This window comes from Cololabis saira, chromosome 19 (genome assembly GCF_033807715.1).
Source record: "Cololabis saira isolate AMF1-May2022 chromosome 19, fColSai1.1, whole genome shotgun sequence".
NCBI lineage: Eukaryota > Metazoa > Chordata > Actinopteri > Beloniformes > Belonidae > Cololabis > Cololabis saira.
The window spans coordinates 20,340,388-20,364,050 of record NC_084605.1 but is presented as its reverse complement, the minus strand read 5'-3'; the positions used below and the strand labels follow the sequence as shown (position 1 = coordinate 20,364,050).

At 42.1% G+C, this 23,663-nt stretch overlaps 1 protein-coding gene across 2 annotated transcripts in view; it reads right to left on the bottom strand.

Annotated features, from left to right (window-relative positions):
* gsg1l2b (gsg1-like 2b) overlaps positions 1-23,330 on the bottom strand; it is a 32,039-nt gene extending 8,709 nt beyond the window's left edge. Inside the window, exons 1-3 of one of the 2 annotated variants that reach the window (XM_061707844.1) lie at positions 22,852-23,330; positions 20,899-20,946; positions 7,129-7,281 (exon numbers count right to left, since the gene is read on the bottom strand). In XM_061707844.1, the coding sequence (XP_061563828.1) occupies positions 7,129-7,281; positions 20,899-20,946; positions 22,852-23,152 (502 nt within the window). In that variant the 5' untranslated portion in view covers positions 23,153-23,330. The remainder of the gene's footprint in view (positions 1-7,128; positions 7,282-20,898; positions 20,947-22,851) is intronic. The other variant, XM_061707845.1, reaches the window with a different exon arrangement.
* Positions 23,331-23,663: the final 333 nt, after the last annotated feature.

Genomic DNA, 23,663 nt, shown 5'->3' with positions numbered 1-23,663 from the left:
GATGCTATTCACTCAAGACAAAGTTAAGAAATCTGGTCCACATCCCGCTCATGCGACACATGCCAAAACCCAAGTTTGGCCCAGTTCCTGGACGCTGGGACACGTCTGGCGAACATATCACCTGCCAGTGCTGTAACTAAGCCCTAGATGCCAAAAGAGGCCCAGATTGTTAGTTTCTTTTCCTCCGCTTAGTAATATCCTTAAATTCAGCGGGTTGTCTCATCTGATCTGAGGTAGTACCAGATGTGCCCAGATGTGTCTGCTAGCCAGAACATCTGTAGGTGTCCTGCACCTACACATCTGGGATTTCTATGGTCAGTGGATTACCGGACAGATACACGACTACAATAAAGTTTGGTTGTTCCTCCAGTCACTCCTGCTGGTCATCCAATTCAAAAGAGAAGAATTATTTAAATGTCTTTCTGCATCTGATCGTACAGGACCACTGAACCCTCCGCCGTCTTGTAAGCTTCAAGAGACGTCAGCAAAACAACAGTAAGTATGATCCTGAAATGGGTCACCTCACCTGCAGCTGGAGAGTTTTCTATAAATAAAAGAAGCAGACGAGGTTGAAAAGATCAGTTTGATTTAAAGTCAACTCCCAGTTCAACTCCCGTCATCTCCAAGCGAACATCCGTGGAGACAACGACGGGATGACTGACGGGCGGTCAGCAGCTCTGAAGGCGGCATTTCCCCCGTTGCCAGTGAAGCTCTTGCAGATGTTCAGGTCTGATCACGCCGAGCGGCTAAATGCATTTTTTCTCTTCTTTCTTGGAGGTGCAGAAGAACAGGAACACAGGGAACTTAAAGAAAACCGTTTATCCAGTTGTGTCGAAAGTATATGGGTTCCTCTATAGACACCCAGACCAGCTTTGCACACGATAAGACAAAGATGCGGTACACAAAGATACGCGAGTATCTGGACATCAGACTGGATTAGAGATGTTTACAGCTGGATATTTTAGTCAGACTATGTGGAGTTACGTCTAGTTAAAGTACAATGTTTAGTACTAAAGTCCTTCAGTGTTTGCAGCAAGATACTGACTAAAGGCTGAATTAAGGTTCTGCGTCACACCAACGCAGAGCACATGCCGCAGCCGTGACGCCGTCATGAACCCTTCGGACTTCTCCGTCACTCCATTTCTCCACGGTGGAGCATCCCCCGCGGCCACTAGTTAGCGATCTTTTTCTGAATGGTTTATCCGACTTTTTCCGGTCACAGTAAATCAAAGAGATAAGGGCAACTATTGTGCAAAATACCAAAACAAAAAAAATCACATATAAACGAAGAAAAGAGCCCTGAAAGTTCACTACTGCTTCAAACCGGAAACTGGAAATGTGTTGCTTCCAAGTGAACCAATCACAGCTCTCTCTGTCTGCGTGTGGTCTGCGTCGCCTCGACGTGTAGTTACAATTGTAGTTACAATTGACGTGCACCTCCCGTCACTGACGGGAGGTGCACGTCAGTGACGGCGCAGGTGACGGCGTGTGGTCTGCGTGGACGAAAACCACACGCCGTAGGCACGGCATCGTTTTGACGCAGAACCATATTTCAGCCTTAACTGTAAGTGCGGTGGAGAGGGAAACTTTATTCTACCTGCAGGAGCACCAGGATCAGAGCCAGTGACTCCAAGAAATTCAACAAAATGATAAAGGAGATAATTGAGAATAGAAAGTGAAATAATAACTAATAAGAGAAAATGCTTAACAGTTGCTAAACATGAAGGAAAACACATGAAAATCTTCTAAACAACACGACTATTAACTAATGGACCGTTCTTCGGTCAGACCTTTTCAGGTGTTAAGCAGTGCAACATACCTCTAAACACCTGCTGCCCACAGATATGAGCGTCTGCAGTGAGTCTATACAGTAAATATATATATACGTAGCTTTATTAAACTTTATTTTCCTATTAGTTTAACATGATAAATGCAGTAAAATGTTCTCCTCCAATAATCCCCCTCAGAGCTGTAGCTCATTGTAATTTATTGGGCGGTTTTTATCCATAAGTCTATTTTGTCCAATTTTGATTTGCTCACAACCACAACTTCATTCTAGATAGCAGCAAGCAGATATGACCCGTACCTGCTACTAGCTCGCTAATGATGCTAGTCACAAGCTAACTAGCTGCATTAAAGACGGACACGACCCAGAGACACGAGGGGGAATATGGACTTTCTTTCATCTTAGTCCATATAGGTTGTGTTGAGGTGAGCTGGAAAACAAAAACGGACATGAACTTATTTCACCCTTGCTTCTTTCACTGACAGACAACTTCTGTCTTTGGTAATGCTAAATATTGGTCTTTTAATGTTGAATGTTTACTCTTAACTTAGTATGTGTTACTATGAATACCTCAAATGGTTTCTCTTGGTTCTTGGTAAGCGTGTTAAACCTGTGGAAACGTCAGTGGAATTCCTGTTCAGTTAATTTCAACCCAGCTTTATTTATGTGTCGCCAAATCTTGACAAATGTCATCTGGAGGCACCTCAAGAGTCCATTCCTCCTCCGGGACTTGCAGGGATGACAATATAAACCAAATGATACCTATTAGGCCCTCAGCAATTACAATAAAACAAAGTTTGAATGACATTTAACAATTAAAGACACAGCCTGCATCGCTTCAGCAGCTCACAAGATATAAAAGCAGTTAGCCGTCTCTTTGTTCGGAGTCCCAAATCAAAGCACAAGACACACTAGAATAGCATCTTTACTCCAAACTAATCAGCATGCAGCCTCGAGCTGAACAACGCCTAAATATTCATATCTGCACGAGGAGTTCTCCAGATCTTTGTCCTAGGAATTACATGAAAGTTTTAACTTTTTTTCTTGCTGATCCGAGGCATTTCTGTGTTATATAATGATTACAGGCCTACTTCCTCAGGTCCTGACTTTAATCACAATACATACACTTGAGGCACAATTACATATATTTAGGAACATTTCAAACAAGACGAAAAACAAGGTTTCAGCTGGTTCAGTTTCACATTTGTTACTATTCGGACTGTTAGTGAAAACATAGTTCAGACGGATGTTTGTTAGCTCAAAAGAAGACCAGCTTGTGTCTTAGGTGATCTTTAGAAGTTATTCAAGAAAGTTTTAGCTCACGGGGTTGAGTAGCAAACCCATACAGCATATGGAGATGAGGTTTAAGAACCGAATCATGGGAGAGTTAGAGGCGTCAAGAGCATCTAATCGAGTCCCTCATTACACAGGCAGGAATCCAAAAACATAAACACAAAAGACCTCCACTACTGGAAGAGAAGAAAAACCACAAAGGAGCACATGAGAACACAACAGGGCAGCAAAACTGGATGTTTAACAGATAGTATGTTTAGTCCTAACCCAACATGGAGAGCAAGGGAAAGGAAAAAGCATTCATCAGGACGGAGGGCTGGAGACACAGGTGTGAACAATCAACTACAACTGCAGCCAGGGTCGTCAAACCAGAATTAAACACAAACGTGAACAGACTTTCAAAATAAAACATGAAGCACGTCATAAAAGAAAGACCAAATAAGAAGAACCAAGATAAACACGAAAAACAAAAAACAGAAACCCCAGATGTCCTTGTTGCAGCTGGTCCAGGTTTCAGTTCTGACTTGGTCCTCTGCTGATGCGTTAAAACACGACGGGTGCTCCTTCTAACGTGCTTTCATCACACCATAAACAACCGAGCAAATGTCTTACTTTTGGCCGGCGCATTTTGACGATGTCCCACCTTCACGTACAATTTCATTAGCTAGCAACTTGACTGGCTGACGTATGCGTTGAGGTGTCGAATGTTGAAAATGTACCAACTTTTAAGAAACCCAACAAACCCAATGCAATGGATGGAACCAATGCTAAGCAACACGTGACATCATTCCATTGAAAATAACTGGATGGTGACGTGCAGAATGCTTCCAACCAGAGCCGACTGGGAGATTTGCGAGGCCCTGTGCGAAATGGCCGGGGGGGCCCCTCGCGCGCTCGCTACGCTCACGCGCGCAAAATTTTGGGGTTTTTCGGGTCGGATTGGGTGTCTATATGCGCAATTTTAACTCTCCAATTAGCAAAATACTGGATACCTTCCCCTGCCTCATCATCATCTCGACTGCCTCGACGCGGGGCCCCGCGGCTGCTTGAGACCCGGTCGGATCGGTGATTTTTGTAACAAATTTATCTAACGAGGCTTTCAGAGAGGCATTAAACTCTTCCATTTTCTTTGTTTTTTTTCTTTTTTCATCCCCTGATGGAAATTTCCTGAATTTATATCGTTCTCTCGACATTGTGTGACAGTTTGTTCCAACTCCACCCGTCTGGATCAGAGCAGCTTGTGTCTGCGCTTGGTCTGACGCAGTTGTATTGAACAACAGACACGCGCATCATTGCACATAAATTTATTGATATGCACAGACTAGTACACATTTAGGTCTGTAATGGAACGTGACTGTTGATATTTATAAGGGAAAAAACGAAAAAAAAAATGAAAAAAAAAAAACGGCCCATAGCGCGAGGCCCCTTGGGGCGCGAGGCCCCGTGCGGTCGCACGGTTCGCACACCCCTTGCGGCGGCTCTGCTTCCAACGCATACATGTGTCTACTTTCTGGTCTCTCCTACTCTCTCACTCATGCCACTAGTGCCCTCCAAACATCCAAAGAAATAAAAGGAAGGCTTTGAACTTTGTCTGGTTGGTCATCGTGACATTCTGCTCGCAGTTTCAGGTCCACAAGGTCAGTTATGTGGGCGGTCCATCAGTGTGGTCCAGGACAGATTGGTTTTACGCTACACAAAAAGGTCACATGTGGCCCAGACCACCTCCATATGTGGTTTGAGTGATTGGATCTTGATGCGTCTTCAAATGTGTCTTGGGAAGATTTAGAGCTGTACTTAAAGCTTCCCACTGGTGCTAGGACCACTCAGCATGGATGTTAATACCAGGTCGATAGAGCATTTAGAGGGGAGCAATTTTCTATATGATTAATTAATTTCATCTCCTTGGATTGGAGATGGGGACATTGTTTTGGTGTTAAGTAGTCCAGTAGCAAAGGTAGAACATGTTTGCTTTTTTTTGTCCATATTTCAAAAGTACAGCTATTACCACACATTTTTACAGATATCAATTAAGTCGAGTCTGTTTGTTAATGGATTAAAGGAATGAGAAACCTTTTACATGTGAAGTTTTACCAATGTCCGTGGGTCAAAAAGCGACAGAAACGTAGCCCTTTAAGACCATGTGTAAGCCAGTAGTCAGTGATTAGAATTAACTGTGGTTATATTCACATATAAAATAATCTTGTTGTTTCACATGTACAGCTCACTACTATGCACGACAAACAGAAAAAGAAAGTGCCAGTGATGATGAAGCAAGTCCTCACCCTTGCAGAGCTCTGTTATCTAACGTTATATACAAACCCTTCCAAAACAGAACTGTACCTGGTACTTTGCTATGAAAGGACGCTGTATATATGTGAAAAAGAAGAGGGTGAAAGTGTAGATGGAGGCTGTACGTGTGGCACAACTCTTGATAAAAGGGTTTTTTGAACTGTCATCTCACCAAAACACTGCGAGTCACCTGTTGAGCCAAGTATCTATTTCTGCTAAGTCACTGCTCAGAGTGTGGCGGCCGGCATCGTTTTCAAGGGGGCGGATTAGACAAAAGGTCATTGTTAATTCCTCCGCTGAGATTTGGAGGCAGTTTGAGCTTTGGACACGTTTTCTGCTTGATTCTCTCAGCGTCCATGGATCCGAACACAACCCTCTGCAAATCCAACACAGAATATGAACGCTTTCTTAACGTTAACTGTCCGCTGCTATAAATGTGTGTATATATTAAAATCTCGGTTCGGTACGTACCTCGGTTTGGAGGTCACGGTTCGGTTCATTTTCGGTACAGTAAGAAAACAACATGCAAAATATAAACGTGCTAGTTGTTTATTACACACACACAAAATAACATTGGCTCTACGTGTGCCGGCGCTAGGACCCCTCGGACGCATGTGTCGTCGGGCGGTTTTTTCCTTCATGCTTCCCTGCAGCGTCACATGCAAACACAAACACACGTACCTGGCAGAAACATTTCTTTATATAATGTTGTCTGTCGCCCGCAATATTTTTTCTTTTTTTGGCCGGCGCCATAGTTGGCTAGCTACAAACTCTATACATCCCATAATGTATAATAATATGCCCGCGCTCTCAGCAGCGGTACTCGCATTGTTAAGGCTGATTTATGGTGCCTCGTTACACCAACGCAGAGCCTACGGCGTAGGGTACGCAGCGAGCGGCCGTATGGTGCACGTCGCTGCGTACCCTACGGCGTAGGCTCTACGTCGATTTAACGCCGAACCATAATTCAGGCTTTACTAGGCAACGAAGCAGGTTGACTCACGTTGCAGAACAGCGCTGCAGAGGCGCTCATAAACGTAAATGACGCCAGGCCTAAACAATGGTAGGGGAAACACTGGACTTGTCACAATTATGTGCTTAGCTCTTTAGTTCTTCATTAGTTAGTGCTTTTTTCTTTAATCTTAATACTTTCTCAGTGTGAGCGCAACTGCAGCAGCGCTCTGCTCCACAACGTGCGGTCCTCTACTTAATGTGTCCGTGTGGAAACTCGTTCGGTACGCCTCCGAACCGAACACGCTATACCGAACGGTTCAATACAAATACATGTACCGTTACACCCCTAGCATATATATATATATATATATATATATATATATATATATATATATATATATATATATATATATATATATATATATATATATATATATGCTATCTATCTATCTATCTATCTATCTATCTATCTATGGTCCCAACTGCGGGACCCTACTGCAGAGAAGCAGATGGGCATTAAAATAGGGTGGAGATTAAAGGGTTAATGCTGAATTACAGTGTATACCCTTTTTATGGTCCATTCATCCATCCCTCCCTTCCAGCTTCTTCCTATTTAGGGTCATGGTCTGCTGGAGCCTATCCAGCTCTCTTTGGACGACAGGAAGGGATACACCCTGCACAGTCTGCCAGTCCTTCACAGGGCCAACCTCTCTTCCTTACCATGAAGTAGTGGATCCACTGAATCTCAACATTTCATGTACATTTCAATTAATTGCACAGATGGTAAATACCACAATGGCTCTCACCTGAAAGCACGGTGAATATGGCAGCGAAAGCGTTGAGCTTCAGGCCGTCGATGACGTTTCCAAAGTGACACACTTCTAGAGACATGAGGATGCCCCCGGTGGCCAGCAGGAGGATGTACAGGCACTCTGCCACGATGCACAGCCACAGCACTCCTGTGGAGACAGTTGGTGATGACACAAGCAACAGCAAAGAGGAGGAAAAATCAGACACATTGACGTTGTTGTGATTGGGGGGGGGGGGGGGGGGTAAATAAAGGTGGAAGTTAAGCAAGGGTGAATACCATAAAGATTATTTTCCTCTAACCAAGAAATGGTCTGTTTCTACTAGTAGGGGTGCAGAGGACGCCATTGGATAGGTCATCTTGGGTTGTTTTTTTTAGTAGTGGCTTGTTGGATCCGTCTGTCAACCTGTGAAAGTTGAACTTCCCTCCAGCCCGGAAGAACGTGACCTCCACTCTCGAGGGGTCAGGATCACATATGGCGGTGGACTTCCACTTCCCTGCAGCCTGCAGCCAGACCCATGAATGTTCCTGCAAGAGTTCTGTACGGAGCCTGCTCCAGTTGCGACTGGTTTTGTACGTCCTCTACCGGGGAAAGTGGCCGTGAATAAGGGTGGTACCCCGTTTCTGGTTTACAGTGATGAAAGCAGGAATGGAAAAAGAAGGAGCGAGAAGCAAAGGACATCGGTGGACCAGTCCCTGTATCCGTTATGTCATTCATTTTTGTCGTCAGAAAGGATGAACTTATAGATCCACAACATCCTGACCGCTGGTCTGTGGGATGGTGGACGCACAAAAAAGAAAGCAGCAGACTGAAGACCTCTTTAAATATAAGCTGCAGTGTAATTGCCTGTATCACCCAAGGGCAGAAAGTTACTGTGGATAATTAATCACAAGTTGTGTAATAAAAGTAATATGCCTGTTTCCCAAAATATCTCTGTGATTTATTAACAGTTACATCCTTCAGCTAAACTGAATTTTACACTTTAGTAAAATATCTCTCTGAGTGGGTTAGTGGAAATGATTATGAAACACTATCAGAGCACATTATAAATGTCTGCAATTAAGAACATTTGTAAAAGCTTTAATTTTACTTTCATATATTAAATATCTTAATCATACAATACCAGTAAGAGGTAGAACTGGACATAAAAGCAATACACCAGAAGTGATTCATGGTCTTAACGGATGTAAAATAAAAGAAATAGAGTTATAGGAGAGCACCATCCTGTCAAAAGATCTCTTCGTTTCAGCCAGAATCTGTTATATTTTTAAGGGGAATAAAACACGAGTTGCCTAGTAACACGTATTCAAATTGCTGCTTTGGATTTCTTTTTTCAGTGATTTAGATGGTTGTACATTATTAATTTTCTCTTTTTGTCTTTTTTTTTTCAAGGTTGCACAGAAAAACCAAGGCAACCAGACACTGGAGTTTTAATGTCTTTTTTTTTTTTTTTTAGGAATCTTTTTCTAACCGAAAACAAATCCTGTGGAAGCTTAAAATCCAGCAACGACCACGCTGTCCTCCTGATGCTCCCAATCTCTCTCCCTGTGTCCATCACTCACCTCCAAGTCCATTGGTTCCCATCTGTAATTCAATTCTTGCTGAAGTCTGTGCACAGCACTTTTTAACGAAAAATTACTGAAGCATGACAAATCTGTTTTTCAGTGACGCATAAACCTGCAACTTTTATAAGTATTGTAGACAAGAGAACAAGTTACACAGTCATGCTCCCAAAAAGAAAGTTGCTCCTTTCTTCAATTGAAAGCGGCTGCAAGTTTCTTCTAACAGCTTTTTTCCTTGGTGGAGTTGCAGACTGTTTTGGCTGCTCCTCCCTGCTCCCAGAGCTGAAGATCTGCAACAGGACCTCCCTTTTCAAATGTTGTTTCAGTGGAGAAATCAGAAATGACCTCTAAGTTTAGCCAACGGTCAGTAATCACAAACCCGAACCCTCCCACTCCGACCCACAGCCAGTCACAACGATTTGTTTGTAAAATTATACTTTGTTATCTTATTAAGTTAAAACCTTAGAAGTGAAAAAACGTTTACTTTGCTTTACCTTTTCGCTTTCAAATATATATCTGGTGTCAAATGAACAATTTTTTCTGACATCGTTCTGTATCTGTTCCTTTATTGCAACAAGTTCAACATCGTACCATGTATTTCTTCGTCTTCACACCAGGTTAATGTTTTTGTATACGTCTCCGAACAGAAGCTGTTTTTTTCACCTTTTTTTCTCTAGTAGGGAAAGATGATTGCATATTGATTTGGCATAAGATTATGTAAGATATTCAGGAAGCTCCCCATCCAACCAGGCCTAGGACCCGGTGGTGGGAGTTGCTGGGAGAATGGGGCAATCTTGTGGTCGGAGGATGGCTGAATTTACTCACCACACAACAGCCACAAAAGGTTAAATCCTATTCAAAAACATGTGGAAAACCTTTTTTTTGATGCAAGTCTTCCAACTACAGCTCATAAGAATGTCTTCTACATGAAGTTATACAGCATAGGTTTAAACCTCTCTTTTACCAGTTTTGTGCACATGAATAACTTAATTTAATTTTAGGGAAAATCTGGCTTGGATTTGGTATAGAAACGCTTTACTGTACTAATCACTGTTACAGACGCGAAGCGGTTGGGATGAGAATCAACACCTCCATATCCGAGACCGTTGTTCTCAATCAGAAATGGGTTGGCAACGCTCTCCGGGTAGATGAAGAGGTCTTGCCTCAAGTGGAGGAGTTTAAGCATCTCAGGGTCTTGTTCACGAGGGAAAGATGAGTTTCCTCTTAACGTAAACACTGATACCTACAACTACTGCAGTACCACTAAAGAATTGTGCTTTAATTTTAATTTTGTCCCTAATTAAAAGTCAAGAATGGATCCCTACCCACAGATTGTGGTACATTTGCATTTATTTACCAGCTGAAGCCAAGTTTAACCTAAAAATAAAGCAAGGTCCACACAGAAACAGTCTAACAGAAGTTAGCATGCTGTAGTGCATCTCCACAAATAAACACACGTCGGAGAAGCGTCATGCCATACTGCAGCCAAACTACACATAAACACTGCACATGACTCAAGACAGCATCTTAAAACAACAAAGAAAAGCAAAAAAACAAACGCCTAGGTACTGAGTATGAGCACATTTCTGCAGCTGCAACGCTAACATGCAATGAACAGCTAGTTGACTAAATTTGCTTTAAAACTTAAAACCACCCGGTATCAAGTGGTACTTGCTTGCCACAGCAAAGCCTGCACACCTTTATCGACACAGAAAACATGATACCAGCAGAACAAGTCAACATCAAAAGAAGAAGCCACAGCGACAACACAGGGCAAAGCTAGCTGCTGCTAACAAGGCATCAGAGACACATGGACCTCCTCGTTGCACCACGGAGTAGGTTTGCTGACCATTTCTTGCTGTACTAAAGTTTAGTTTAATGAAAAAACACAACATCAACACACCCGTCAGATACTGGTTTATCCTCCAGACAAAATACACCCAAAAAAACAAATGTACATGTAACACCTTACGAAATACCATGCCACTCATGCAATAAAACAAACATCGGGGAGACAGGGAGGAGCTTCATTACAAGAAAGAAAGAACACAAAAAGGAATGCGAGAAGGAGACAACAACAAGATAAACAAGAGCAAGAAAAGAAAAGGCATAACAGGAACACTACAAGTCAGGCATCACCGATCACTGCAAAAGGGAAAAGCACATCATGGACTGGGAGAAGGCCAGAATCATCGGACAGCAGAGGGCCTGACTCACCTGTCAATCTGACAGGTGACTCGAGCCTCCCTTTCAACATCAGCTGATAAATGACGGGTCACACACACACACACACACACACACACACACACACACACACACACACACACACACACACACACACACACACACACACACACACACACACACACACACACACACACACACACACACACACACACACACACGCACATCTTGTGACTCTGATGAAGGCGAAAGGAATCGCTGAAACATGTCAGTTAATTAAAAAAACCTAAATTATTTATCTGAAAAAAAGAATTAGCAAAGTAATTGTTTAAAGTATAATTTTAACGTGGAAAGAAAAAGACGCAGTGGCTTTGAACAAGGAAGCAACTTTTGTTTACCACCTATTATTCTGTCCTGACAGTTTTCCACTTTACTTCAGTCTATTATAAAGAATCGAATCCTTGGAGAAATTTGCAGCGTTTTTATTTGAGTTGCAAAGTTTAAACTCACATTTATGAATATAGAAAATCCCTTAGTCAGGCAAAAACTACAGCTGCTCCACCAAGAACGGGTCACAGGAGGAAAAATGTTAATACAGAAAAATAAAGAAAGCCAAAGCAGCGAAGGGGAAGCACTGAGGATGTGAACGAGGCAAGGAAGGAGCAATGAAGGAACTGATGAGGTGGGAGAAAACTTAATAAAAGTGATTGATTTTACCGAACACCTCTGCACTTATTTCCCAGCAGTAGCTGTAATTACTTCATGCAGAGATCTTTAATTTCAACTACAGTCTTAATTCAGTTATCTATTTAGGAAAAGGTGTGTCATACACTGAGAAAGGGAAAGAAAGACTGAACTGTTGCTGCGGTTTAAGGATCAGTACAGCAGAAATGAAAGTTTAGGCAAACCCTCTGTGACATCACCCGTGGGTTTAAGCTCGTGTCTTGGAGCTGCGGTCGACGCTATATTGGCAGGAGATGACTCCACTCAGCTAGAGTTAATCCAAGAAAGGGAAAACTGGCAGAATGAACAAGTCTGATTCTTGCAAGAATGCATGAAGACAAGACGCCAAAAATCCATTTGATCAAACTGTGTGATGGGATACAAACCCACTGTTAGATGAGAAAAACACTCACCTTTGTCCCCCTTAAAGGTATTGTGACATCATTTTTAACATGCTTTTAACACTATTAAAAGTCTTGGCCAATATCCCTCAAATGTGTCTAAAAAGTTATAACAAGAAAAACTTCAATCCAGTACTCCATGCCTGGCTTTTTATTACAGTGTTTTTTTGCGCAGTGAAAAACGCTTCCTTTTCCCCCTTTCCTGTCAATCATTGCCCCGCTCCTCCTCCAAACCTCCTCCAACCCAACTGCTACACACTTCTGCCGTCTCCACACACACGCGCGCACACTGAACCACAAACACCCACAAACACCCACACACACAGCCCAGACAGGGCGACTACAGCCCGGGGATGAAGTCCGTGACCAGAGGACTGGAAGGCAGCACCGTAGCTCCCCACAAGCAATACGCTAACAGCGGCGTTGGAGAGTTAAGCCGGGAGCGACAGGCGAAGCATGCACGGAAAAGCAGCACGGCAAAGCAGTACACCGCAAACAATCACAAAAATAAAGGCATGCGAAGCAGCAGTGTCCCCTTATCTTAAGTCCAGTCAGTGGCCGCGGGTCTTCTTTTTTTTAAACAATATCTTTTATTGTTTTTCTTTTTCAAACATAACACAACAAACAGAAAAGCAACACTACATGAGACCAGTGACATTAAGATAAGGAAAAAAATAAAAAATAAAAACACCAACAAAACACAGACAAAGGCACTACTCTCCTCCAGGCTCTTCCATTAGATGATCTAGGTTCTCATTTTTCATATAGTCAACAAAACAACCCCAGACTTCCTCGAAGATTTCCTGTTTGTCCTTGATGATATATGTTATCCTTTCCACCGGTAAGCACAGTGACATCTCCTGGAACCACTTCTTGATGCTTGGTTTGTGTGGACTCTTCCAAGACATAGCAATAACCCTCTTGGCTAGTAGTAAACTAATGTCAATAAACCTCCGCTTACTTCGCCTGTACGCGTGACCATCTGGATAGAGTCCCAGCAGGAAGAGTTTGGGTTCTGGTACAATGGAGATATTCAGTATTTTCTGAATTTCCTGTCCCACCTCCCTCCAAAATTCCATTAATCTGGGGCATGACCAGAGACAGTGGAACAAAGTGCCCTTCTCTATAGAACATCTATAGCACAAATCAGGTATAGCTCCGTTAAACTTATTAATTTTTTCTGGAGTAATATATGTTCTCATAAGCCAGTTATACTGGAGTAATTTGAAACGGGTATTCCCAGTTTGTGACTGGGCTTTCAAGCACGCTTTAGTCCAAAGTTCCTCTGTCAGGTCATCTCCCAAGTCTAGTTTCCAGGCATTCATTTTATATTCAGAAGACTCTGGTGAAAAGGACATTATTAAATCATAAAAAAAAGAAATAAGCCCCTTACCAGATGGGTTCTTGACCAGGGCCTTCTCTAATGTGGACAGAGGAGGGGCCAGCTCAGACCGATCCCGATTAACCCTAATAAAGTTCCTCAATTGCAGAAATTTGAAAAAATGAGTGCGAGGGATATCATACTTATTAACCAGCTCTTCAAACGAGAGCATATTTCCACTGACACAATCAAATAAATCTCCTAAGCATCTCACCCCCTTGTTAAACCAAGATTTAAAGCCCCCATCATTCCTACCCGGTGCAAATTGGCTATTTCCCCAGATTGGGCTGAAACCCGAAAGGTGCAAAGGCGCCCCCATATATTTATTCACCTCCTGCCACACTCTAACCATGGTTTTAACTATAGGGTTATGCGTAACTTTTTTGAGATTCTTAGGGTTATCTGAATACAAATAGGTAGGGAATGGAAGCTTCAGAGAGCTGGATTCAAGATCAATCCATGCCGGCGCCCCCCCCATTGACCAGTTTGTAAAATAGAACATCAAGGTTCTCAATTGAACCGCCCAGAAATACCACAACAAGTTCGGGCACTGTAACCCGCCCCTATAATAAGGAAGGTATAGCAGAGACAAACGGAGTCTAGAGCGTCTGTTATTCCAAATAAAATTAGTGAATAATTTCTTGATCCTAGAAAAGAAGTCCAAAGGAGGAAATAGGGGTATGTTCTGGAATAAATATAATAATTTTGGAAGAATGTTCATTTTGATTATATTAATCCTGCCCATCAGGGAGATTGAGAGACCTGACCATCTATCAATTGAATTCACAATTGTTGATATTATTGGGTCATAATTGGATTTCACCACATCCTCCACGTTCGGAACAATTTGTATTCCCAAATATTTAAAGGAGTCTACAGATTTAAAATAGGACACATGTTCAGGAGGCTCAGACCTTTCCTCTGAATTCAACAGCATAATTGACGATTTAGAATAGTTCATTTTATATCCAGATATGTAGCCGAATTTTTGAATCAGATCCATCAGGGCCGGAATGGTTGTGTCCAAATTTTTAAGAAAAAGGATTACGTCATCGGCGTATAGTGCTATACGTTGTTCGAAAGTTCCTATTGTTATACCTGTTATTAACCTGTGTTCTCTCACAGCGATGGCAAAGGGCTCAAATGCTAAGACAAATAGGAGAGGGGACAGCGGGCATCCCTGTCTACAGCCCCTGCTGATCTCTATCGGTTTAGATATCATATTGTTTGTGATTATTTCTGCGTATGGATCCCTGTACAGGAGTTTCACCCATTTGCAGAATTTTTCCCCCAACCCATATCTACCTAGGAGCTCAAATAAAAACACCCACTCCACCCTATCAAACGCTTTTTCGCCATCAAGAGACAAAAAAGCTGTGTCTGGCGCCCCCTTCTGGAAATGTAATATGTTCAAGACCCTTCTTACATTATGGAAGCCCTGCCGGCCTACGATAAACCCATTTTGATCATCCAAAATAACGGTAGGCAGCAGGGGTTCCAATCTCTTTGCTAAAATTTTGCATAGTATTTTTAAATCAGAATTTAGAAGACTAATTGGTCGCATGTTCTCACATCTATCGTTTGATTTGCCAGGTTTGGGCAACAGCGTTATGAGGGCGCCTCTCAAAGTGAAGGGCAACACCCCTTCCTCAAAGGATTCGTTGTACATGTTCAATAAGGGTTTTGTCAGTTTATCTGCAAACTTTTTGTAAATATCTATTGGCAGACCATCAGGGCCCGCCGATCTACCTGCATTCATACTAGATATTGCCTCCAAAATTTCACCCGTACCGATATCTGCACCCAGCCTTGCATTATCTTCTTCTTGAATTTTAGGGATATTAATGCTGTCCAAAAAAGAGCTTTGATCCAGGTTATTCTGTTCCACCTCAGACCTGTATAATTTGCTATAATAATCTTTAAATGCCTCATTTATTTCAACCGGGTCTATAATTGGATCCCCGATATCATTTTTTAATTTAGTAATTGCTCTTTCAGTTTGGAGCTGTTTGATTCGCCAGGCTAAGACCCTCCCACATTTTTCCCCCTGATCAAAAATAGTTTGTTTGAGTTTTAACAAATTTGCAGCTGCCTTCTCAGCAGAGATTTTGTTATACTGAGCTCGTAGCAATATTATTCGCTGATGTAAAGTCGGACATGGCTTCTTAAAATAAGAAGCTTCCAGTGTTTTAATTTTGGTTTCCAATAGTAAAATCTTTTGTTTATTTTGTTTTGTTTTGGAACTTGTAAAGTTTATAATCTGACCCCTCAAGAAGGCCTTAAAAGCTTCCCATCGTATACTTGCAGACGTTTCATCAGTATTTGTGGCGAAATATATATCTATTTGTTCCCCCATAAATTTGATCATTTCAGGGTTCTGAAGCCAGCTTTGCTCAAATTTCCACTTAGGAGGGTCCCGCGCCCGACCTGGGTCTACATAAACCAAGCTGTTAGGTGCATGGTCTGAAATTAGGATGCTATCATAGACACAGTCTTTGACTTTACATACTATGCTAGCAGAAACCAGAAATAAATCTATTCGACTATATGTTTTATAAGTACTAGAGTAGCATGAGTACATGGATGCTTCAGGATTCCTGTCCCTCCATATGTCCCTAAGATTTAGCTCCTCAGCAAATTGTTGAATAACCCCCCTGCTCTTAGAGTGCGTCTTATCTATTTGGGTAGATCGATCTTTAAGGGGATTGAGAGTTACATTCCAATCCCCCGCTATCAATAAATGACCTCTAAGAGGAGACAATAACAAAAATAAATCTGTAAAAAATTTAGGATCGTCCTTATTTGGTGCATATATATTTACTAGTATAAGACGTTCAGTTAGAAGGTTGCCTTGGATCACCAGGTATCGCCCCATTTTGTCTGTTACCACTTTAGAAACATTAAATGGAATAGATTTATGAATGAGTGTTAGTACCCCCCTCGCCTGGGACGTGAAGGGAGACGAAAATACCTCCCCACTCCATCTCTTCCTAATCTTAATGTCCTCATTTGGTGCCAAATGAGTTTCCTGTAAAAACACAATTTTAGATTGTATATCTTTCAATCTCTTCATCACCTGTTTAACTTTTTTAAGCTTCTGTAGACCCCTACAATTCCATGACGTGAATTTCACCTCTAGTTCCCTAGTCATTCTCCCATATTTCAAATAAATGACCCGAACCCGAGTTAAGAGCAGCGCCTACAAACAAAGAACCCATAAACACAGAAGACACACGAAACATTGAAAAGAGGACTGTATCAAACAGTCTCGAACCCCACGAAGAAACCCTGTAAGCCCACGTAAAGGACTCCTTCCCCCCTCCCCACTTCTCGCTTCCAAAAGGCAGGGGATCACTCCACACCCAGTGAGGAATGATCACACAATACCAACCGACCTATACTAAACTCTCCCTCCTTGTATTATAATAATGAAAACAGAACATTAAACAAGGTATACAAACTTAACTGTAAAGTGAACCCTAACAAATTACATATACACGCATCTTCGCATGCACACGCATATACACATACATACGTGCACATACATACACCTGCAGTAACTTTTCCCCCTTTTCCCCATTCGTTTGATCATAAACTAATTTAAAAAAATAAATAAATAAATAAAAATAAAAATAAAAAAAAAATAAAAAAATTAAATTAAAAAAAAAAAAAAAAAAATTAAAAAAAAAAAAAAAATTTTTTTTAAATAAATAAATAAATAATAAAAAAAAAAAAATTGAAAAAAATTGAAAAATAAATAAAAAAATAAAAATAAATAAATTAAAAATTAAAAATATTAAAATTAAAAATAAATTAAATAAAAATATAAAATAATAATAAAATAAAACGACTTTTTTTATAATTATTAATATAGTTATTAATGTATAAATCGAATTCGAAAATAAATCTACTCTTATATATACACTAAAATAAATACTTTATTCCTTCAACCAAGAAAACCCCGTGTAAAGACTACTCATTGGGAACACATCAACCTGATGATTTTATAATTAAGGGTGTAATACCGTAGTGCGCCAGCATCGGCGCCAGCTTGGTGTAAAACTTTTCAAAACAACCCCTTGACCTCAGGTATTCACCCGGAAAAAAAACAAACCGGCAAACGTTGCATTGTGGGAAACATATTTCCGTGTTTAAGACACGCTACAACAACACAAAGAAAAAAAGAACACCCACTCAGTCACGAGTAACAGACACCGCACATGTAGGTGAGCGCAATGCGCCGACAGTTAAGGCACAGCGCGCCACCCAAAAATAAAATAAGTCTCACCCAGGTGTATCAAAACCACGGACCAGCCCACGTTAGTTTCCCCCGGCCGGCAACTCAGCCCGGCTCCCAATTTCAGTGCGCATCCATTGCGGGTGTAGACTTCTCCTTCTCCTGGATTTGGCGAATAAAGTCTTTGACGTCCCCAGGTTTCTCAAAGCCTCGAGTCGCGTTCTTATAGGTCACCAACAGTTTAGCTGGAAACAGCATGCCCTGTCGGATCCCAGGGATCCCGCGCAGCTGGTCCCGCACCGAGTTGAATTCCTTCCGCCTGTTGATCACTTCAGCCGGCAGGTCCGGGAAGAACCTGACGGGCTTTCCCTCGAACAATATATTCCCAGGGGAACCCCGGGTTTGATCCTTGGCTGTGGTTATAGCTTTAATGGCTTGCGTCACCTTCTCCAGGTCCCGGCGATCCAGGAACTTCATGATCATGGTTCTTGGTGGAGCATTGCCGTCCCTCCGCTGACCGATCCTATGAGCCGCTTCCACGGTTATCCCAGACGTTATTCTGAGCGTTTCGGGGAGCCACCTCTCCAGGAAAGCACAAGCATTGCTCCCCTCAGCATGTTCAGGCAGAGAAACTAGTCTTAAATTCAGTCTTCTGGACCTCGTTTCCATGGAAATAACTTTCTGGGCCATCTCCGCGTGCTGTTTCTCCAATCTTTGCACCTTGGCTTGTAGCCCAGCCACAGTATCCTCCGCGCTGGAGATTCGGGTCTCCGCACTTTTGACACGTTCTTTACATTCCCCAACGTCCTTCTTCACTCCTTCTATTGCCAGCATGACTGAGTCCAGTCTCTTAGAAAAGTCAGATTTCAGATCCCTGATAGCTTCTAGAATCAGCGCATTTCCAGCGCCTTCCCCTCCGTCTTCCATGCCGGACTTTTCCTCCGGGTCCATGCTAATGCTACCAACGCTAGCCTTTCCACTACCTCGGCCTCCAATAGAACTGAACTCCAACTTAGCTTGATGTTTGCCTCGGAGTCTGTTCGATTTTCTGTCTCCCATCAAGGATTTTGGTTATGGGGATAAAATAGCTCACTTTTCCATAATATTCTGTTTCATTTATTTAGATAATTCTAACACACCAGCGGAGGCGAGAGAAATGCGTCCGACTAGCTTGCCGCCATCTTGAAAGCCCCGCCGCGGGTCTTCTTAGCAGTTTTCCTCCGGTGATTAGAACAAAAGAGGCTCTAAACAGCTCCGTGTTAAGCCTGATTTATGGTTCCGCGTTAAATCGACGCAGAGCCTATGCCGTAGGGTTCAGCGTACGGTGCGCGTCGCCGCGTAACCCTACGCCGTAGGCTCTGCGTCGGTGTAACGCGGAACCATAAATCAGCCTTTATGGTGCGCTGGAGAGGAGAGGAGGCAGGGAGCTGGGTGGAGGGGGCGGTGATTTAGCGGACCGTTACGTAACGGTCCGCCACCAAACCAGATGCGCCGTTTTTGCATAATTGTGCGGAAAATCCCAGAAAGCACACAATACACTGAATGTTAAAAGTTCGGTTTTTTTGGGTGTAATTGATGTCAAGACACCCAACAAAACACAAAAAATCAAGAAAAATTTGTTTTTCATGTCACAATACCTTTAAGCACAAGTTAGTAGTTTTAGCTTTAGGTAAAACGAGGACTGCCGACGCTACGGTACTCAACTAACCACTAGCCAATTTCCAGTGGCATTTCTTACAGCTGGTGTCCGGATTGAACTGTTTTGTTGGGGTTGCAGCACAGAAAAAACAGCGGTGCAAGATGTTGAGCGCAGAGTTTGCTTCTCTGGCTTTACTGATGCAGGAAATTTGCAACGTGAAACACTGACGGTATCTGTGAATGTGCTCCACGAGGTTTGACCATCGACACGTTGCGTAGGATTCCTCTGCCTGATCAACGCCACACCAGTGCAGCCGACTGCAGAGCTGCTGACGGCTCACTTACCTGCTCTAGCGCCTCTAGAGGTCAACGCGATACTGCACGTCATGTACGTATTGTATATTGTTTTTGACCAATGTGCCAAACGAATACATGTGTTGTTAAAAAGCGCCAACCACCTAACTTCTGGGTCAAAGCTCATTTGGAACTAAGATTGGTTGTAGTTCCCTGACTGGCCACCAGAGACCCCGGTCTCCATTGACTTCCATGTTAAAATGTCCAAATTTAGAGGAGATTTTATATAAATTTTTTTATCAATATTTCTAATATGATTAATTGACAGTTGGCTCAGCCAATGGCTAGGCGCTATCACTTCCTCATCCATAAACGTCATGCAACCCCGGTCAGCGAAGCAACCACTCGTTTGTATTATCCCAGTTTCGGCTAAACATGCAGGTCATTTTTGATTTTACAGTCCAGTCGACCTGTTGAACGGCTTATCCTGCTGGACGGCAGCTCTGCAGCGTTCAGCTGAAGCAGCTGGGAGCAAAGCTAACTTTGATTGACATGGGTGGGTGTGTTTCAGCTTCTTGAGCAACATGGCTGCACCTCAGAACCACTTTTCAGAAACCAAAAGTCATGTGACCTAATGCTTCGTCCATTGTTTAAAACAGTCTGTGGTACATTCCTGCAATCAATCAATCAATCAATCAATCAATCAATCAATCAATCAATCAATCAATCAATCAATCAATCAATCAATCAATCAATCAATCAATCAATCAATTAACCAACCAATCAATCAATCAATCAATCAATCAATCAATCAATCAATCAATCAATCAGGATGTAACAGTTCGTTTCCTGTAAGTTTCCACATTTTAACATGGGGGTCACTGGAGCCTCACATTTAGAGCCAGCCCCTAGTAGCCATTTGATGATCTGCATTTTCCACAAAAAATGAAATAAAATAAAAAACTGGAGCCACTCACATAAAAAAATAAAAGCCCTAAACAGTCTGACCATGGAAACAACTGCCAGCTCAGACTGCTGGATACCTTTAACTGACCCAATAAGCACAGCTTTATTGCATTCTTATAAGCACATTGGCCATTATTTTGCGTTAAATCTCATTTTTTTCAACATTAATTTCAGGCTCAGCGGCTTTCTTATAGCTTCAGTGTTGCAGGAGACCAGAGTTCATGCCTCAAAATAAACAAACCCCCCCAAAAAGCCCCAAAGTGTTGCTTTGCTTGGTGGATTTACCCCATCCCCTCCCATTTTTAACACCATTACAACACTTATATTGAAGTCAGAATGCTCCAACGTCAAAATGACAGTGTATATAAATGAAATTCTTACCTCTTTCATTCAGTGGTGCAACATAAATAAAATTCCTGCATTTTTCACCTGCAAAAAAAACAGACAAACACAAAACAAAACATGCAAATGAGACATTTAATTGACACTTGATGATAGCAGCCCCCACTGCAACATGCTGATAAGTGACACAGGGGCTTCATCTGTATTCCGTCATGGTATCAGACTGGGATTGAGAGCCCAGGTAGACTCCGTGAGACAAGGATAAAGCTGGGATGTAAAATAAAATCACATTCTGATCCAATCTGGGAAGGGATTTCCATCCTGTGTTAGCACAGTAACAAGGTCTGCCACCACCCCCCACCCCCCAAATAGCAGACAGGAATTTTACTGTTGAGACACAAAACATGTTTTCATGGTTCATGGTGCTCTGAATACAGACACATAATCTGTAGATTCATATACATCCACAGCTGGGGAACCATGCAGATATTTCTGGACCTGTCCTGTATCATACCAAACAGAAAATTAAACATCACCTTAACCATCCACCTGTAACCTTGCTTTTATGACATAAGGTTATCAATATTATTATTATATTTTAATGGAAGTTTCTACAGTTTCTTTGGATCTTCAAGAAATATCAAAATACATAAAAATGCTCCCACCATGTGTTTACTGTTTACAGCTCCCTTCATAACAAATGGTTTTAGGGGGCAGTGTCAGACACTTAACGTGTCGTGGCTTCTCCCATTTTCTTCTGAAAATTGAGCCTTTTTAAAGAAAGATGTTACAGCTTCAGTCAAGCCAATTCTGAGGTGTGAATGCAAAGTGAAGGGACGTTGGAAGGAGTTAAAGACGTGGAGGCTGGATAATTATACCCAATGTGGTCTATGACGTCACAGCCACTCACTAAATGGCATTTTTTCAGAGATACTGAGGCCATATGAAAATAACAGAGTTGTGATGTGACATAATTGTGTTACTTGGAACACCTAAAATGAATTATCAGAAGCACCAAATGAGGAAAAAAAAAATCCCTGTAATATATCCATCCCCTTTAAAGATCATCTGAACATGTAACTGAATTTTAAAGAATCTAGAAACCTCAAAGCAGAAGGTTATTTTTAATCTCACATTTGAACTAATTCCTGGGGTTAATTGTTCAGTTTAGTTGATTGTTAATAGGAGAAGATCCTGGTCTATGGCGTCACAGCCACTCACTAAATGGCAGATTTGCAGAGCTACTGAGTCCATATGAAAGTAAGAGTTGTGTCATGCCACCGTTTTGTTACTTGGAACACCCAAAATGAATGATCAGAAGCACCAAAGGGGGGGGGATCCCCCATAATGTATCCAATTTAAAGATCATCTGAACATGCCACTGTTTTACTTGGAAAAACCCAAAATTAATTATCAGAAGCACCAAAGGTGGAAAAAAAACCCTCATAATATATGAGAGGAGCTGGAAATGTGGGCATTTTTAAACGTAGACTAAAAACTCATCTATTTGGTCTGGCTTTTATGTAGCATCACATTTTATAGTTTTATTCTGTTTAACATTTTTTAAAGGTATCTGTTTTATTTATTTATCTATCTCTTATAATGTTTTTTATTATTTTTTATTGTTGTGGACTGATTATTTTTTAGCCTTAATCCTTGAACTTTATAAATTTTATATATTCTATATTGTAAGTCAGGGTGCATTGGTCTCCCAGTTTTTATTTTTTGGTCTCCCAGTTTTTATTTATTTGTTTATTATGCTTATTTTTCAATCAAAATGTCAAAGCACCTTGTATTTCATGTACCTGAATGAAAGGTGCTATATAAATAAAATTTGATTGATTGATTGATATATACCCCCTTTAAAGATCATCTGAACATACATGATTTTTGAAGAATCCAGAAACCTCAACACAGAAGCGTTTGACGTTTGAACTAATTCCTGGGGTTAATTGTTGAGTTAGTTTGACTGGAATAAGCAGCAGGTCCTACCGGTCATGTTGATGTTCTGCTCGCAGGAGAACCAGATGCCCGTGTGAAACTTCCTCATCACGTACTTGTCCTCGCCGGTCTCCCAGATGTACTGGACCAGGCGCGAGTCGTTGATGTTGGAGCTGTTGAACATGATGCAGAAGGACTGCCTGGTGGTGACGGGGCCGGAGCAGAAGGGCTTCACCACCTTCCTCAGCCCCTCGCACCAGTAGCTGGTGGTCAGCGCCGACACGGCCAGGAACAGGGCGACCAAGTTCAAGGTGAGAGCCAGCCAGGCTCTCCGCCGCCGGTCGATCCCCATCACTGCGCTCCGGGGCAGGAGGGAGGCGTGGAGCCACAACTTTAATCCCTCGCCTTGTATGACACCGGATTCATGCGATTTCTCCTGCTCAAATCCTTCATAATCCGGTTATTCCCGTTAATATATCCGCCGCTAATTAACGCGGCGCGTCTGGCTCTCGCTGCGCGTCTCTCGCATCTGCCGCTCCAGCGCAGACAACTCTCTCATTTTGTGAGCGGCCCCCCCATCTACAGGAAAACACACTGCGCCCTCTCATCCAGCACACACACACGCACACACACGCACTTTTTACCAGCTTCATGCAACACAGAATGTGATTAGATAGAAACGGAGCCCAGTCTGCAGTCTGAGGATGTAAAAACTATGAAACTCCCTTTGGAGTTATGAATGTTGAATGTTGATGATCTACAAGTTAAGCAACAGATTTGAATACTTTTGTTTTTCAAAGATCATATGGGGAATACAAAGGGATTACAGCAGGGGCGTCAATTGGGTATGGCAAGGTATGGCA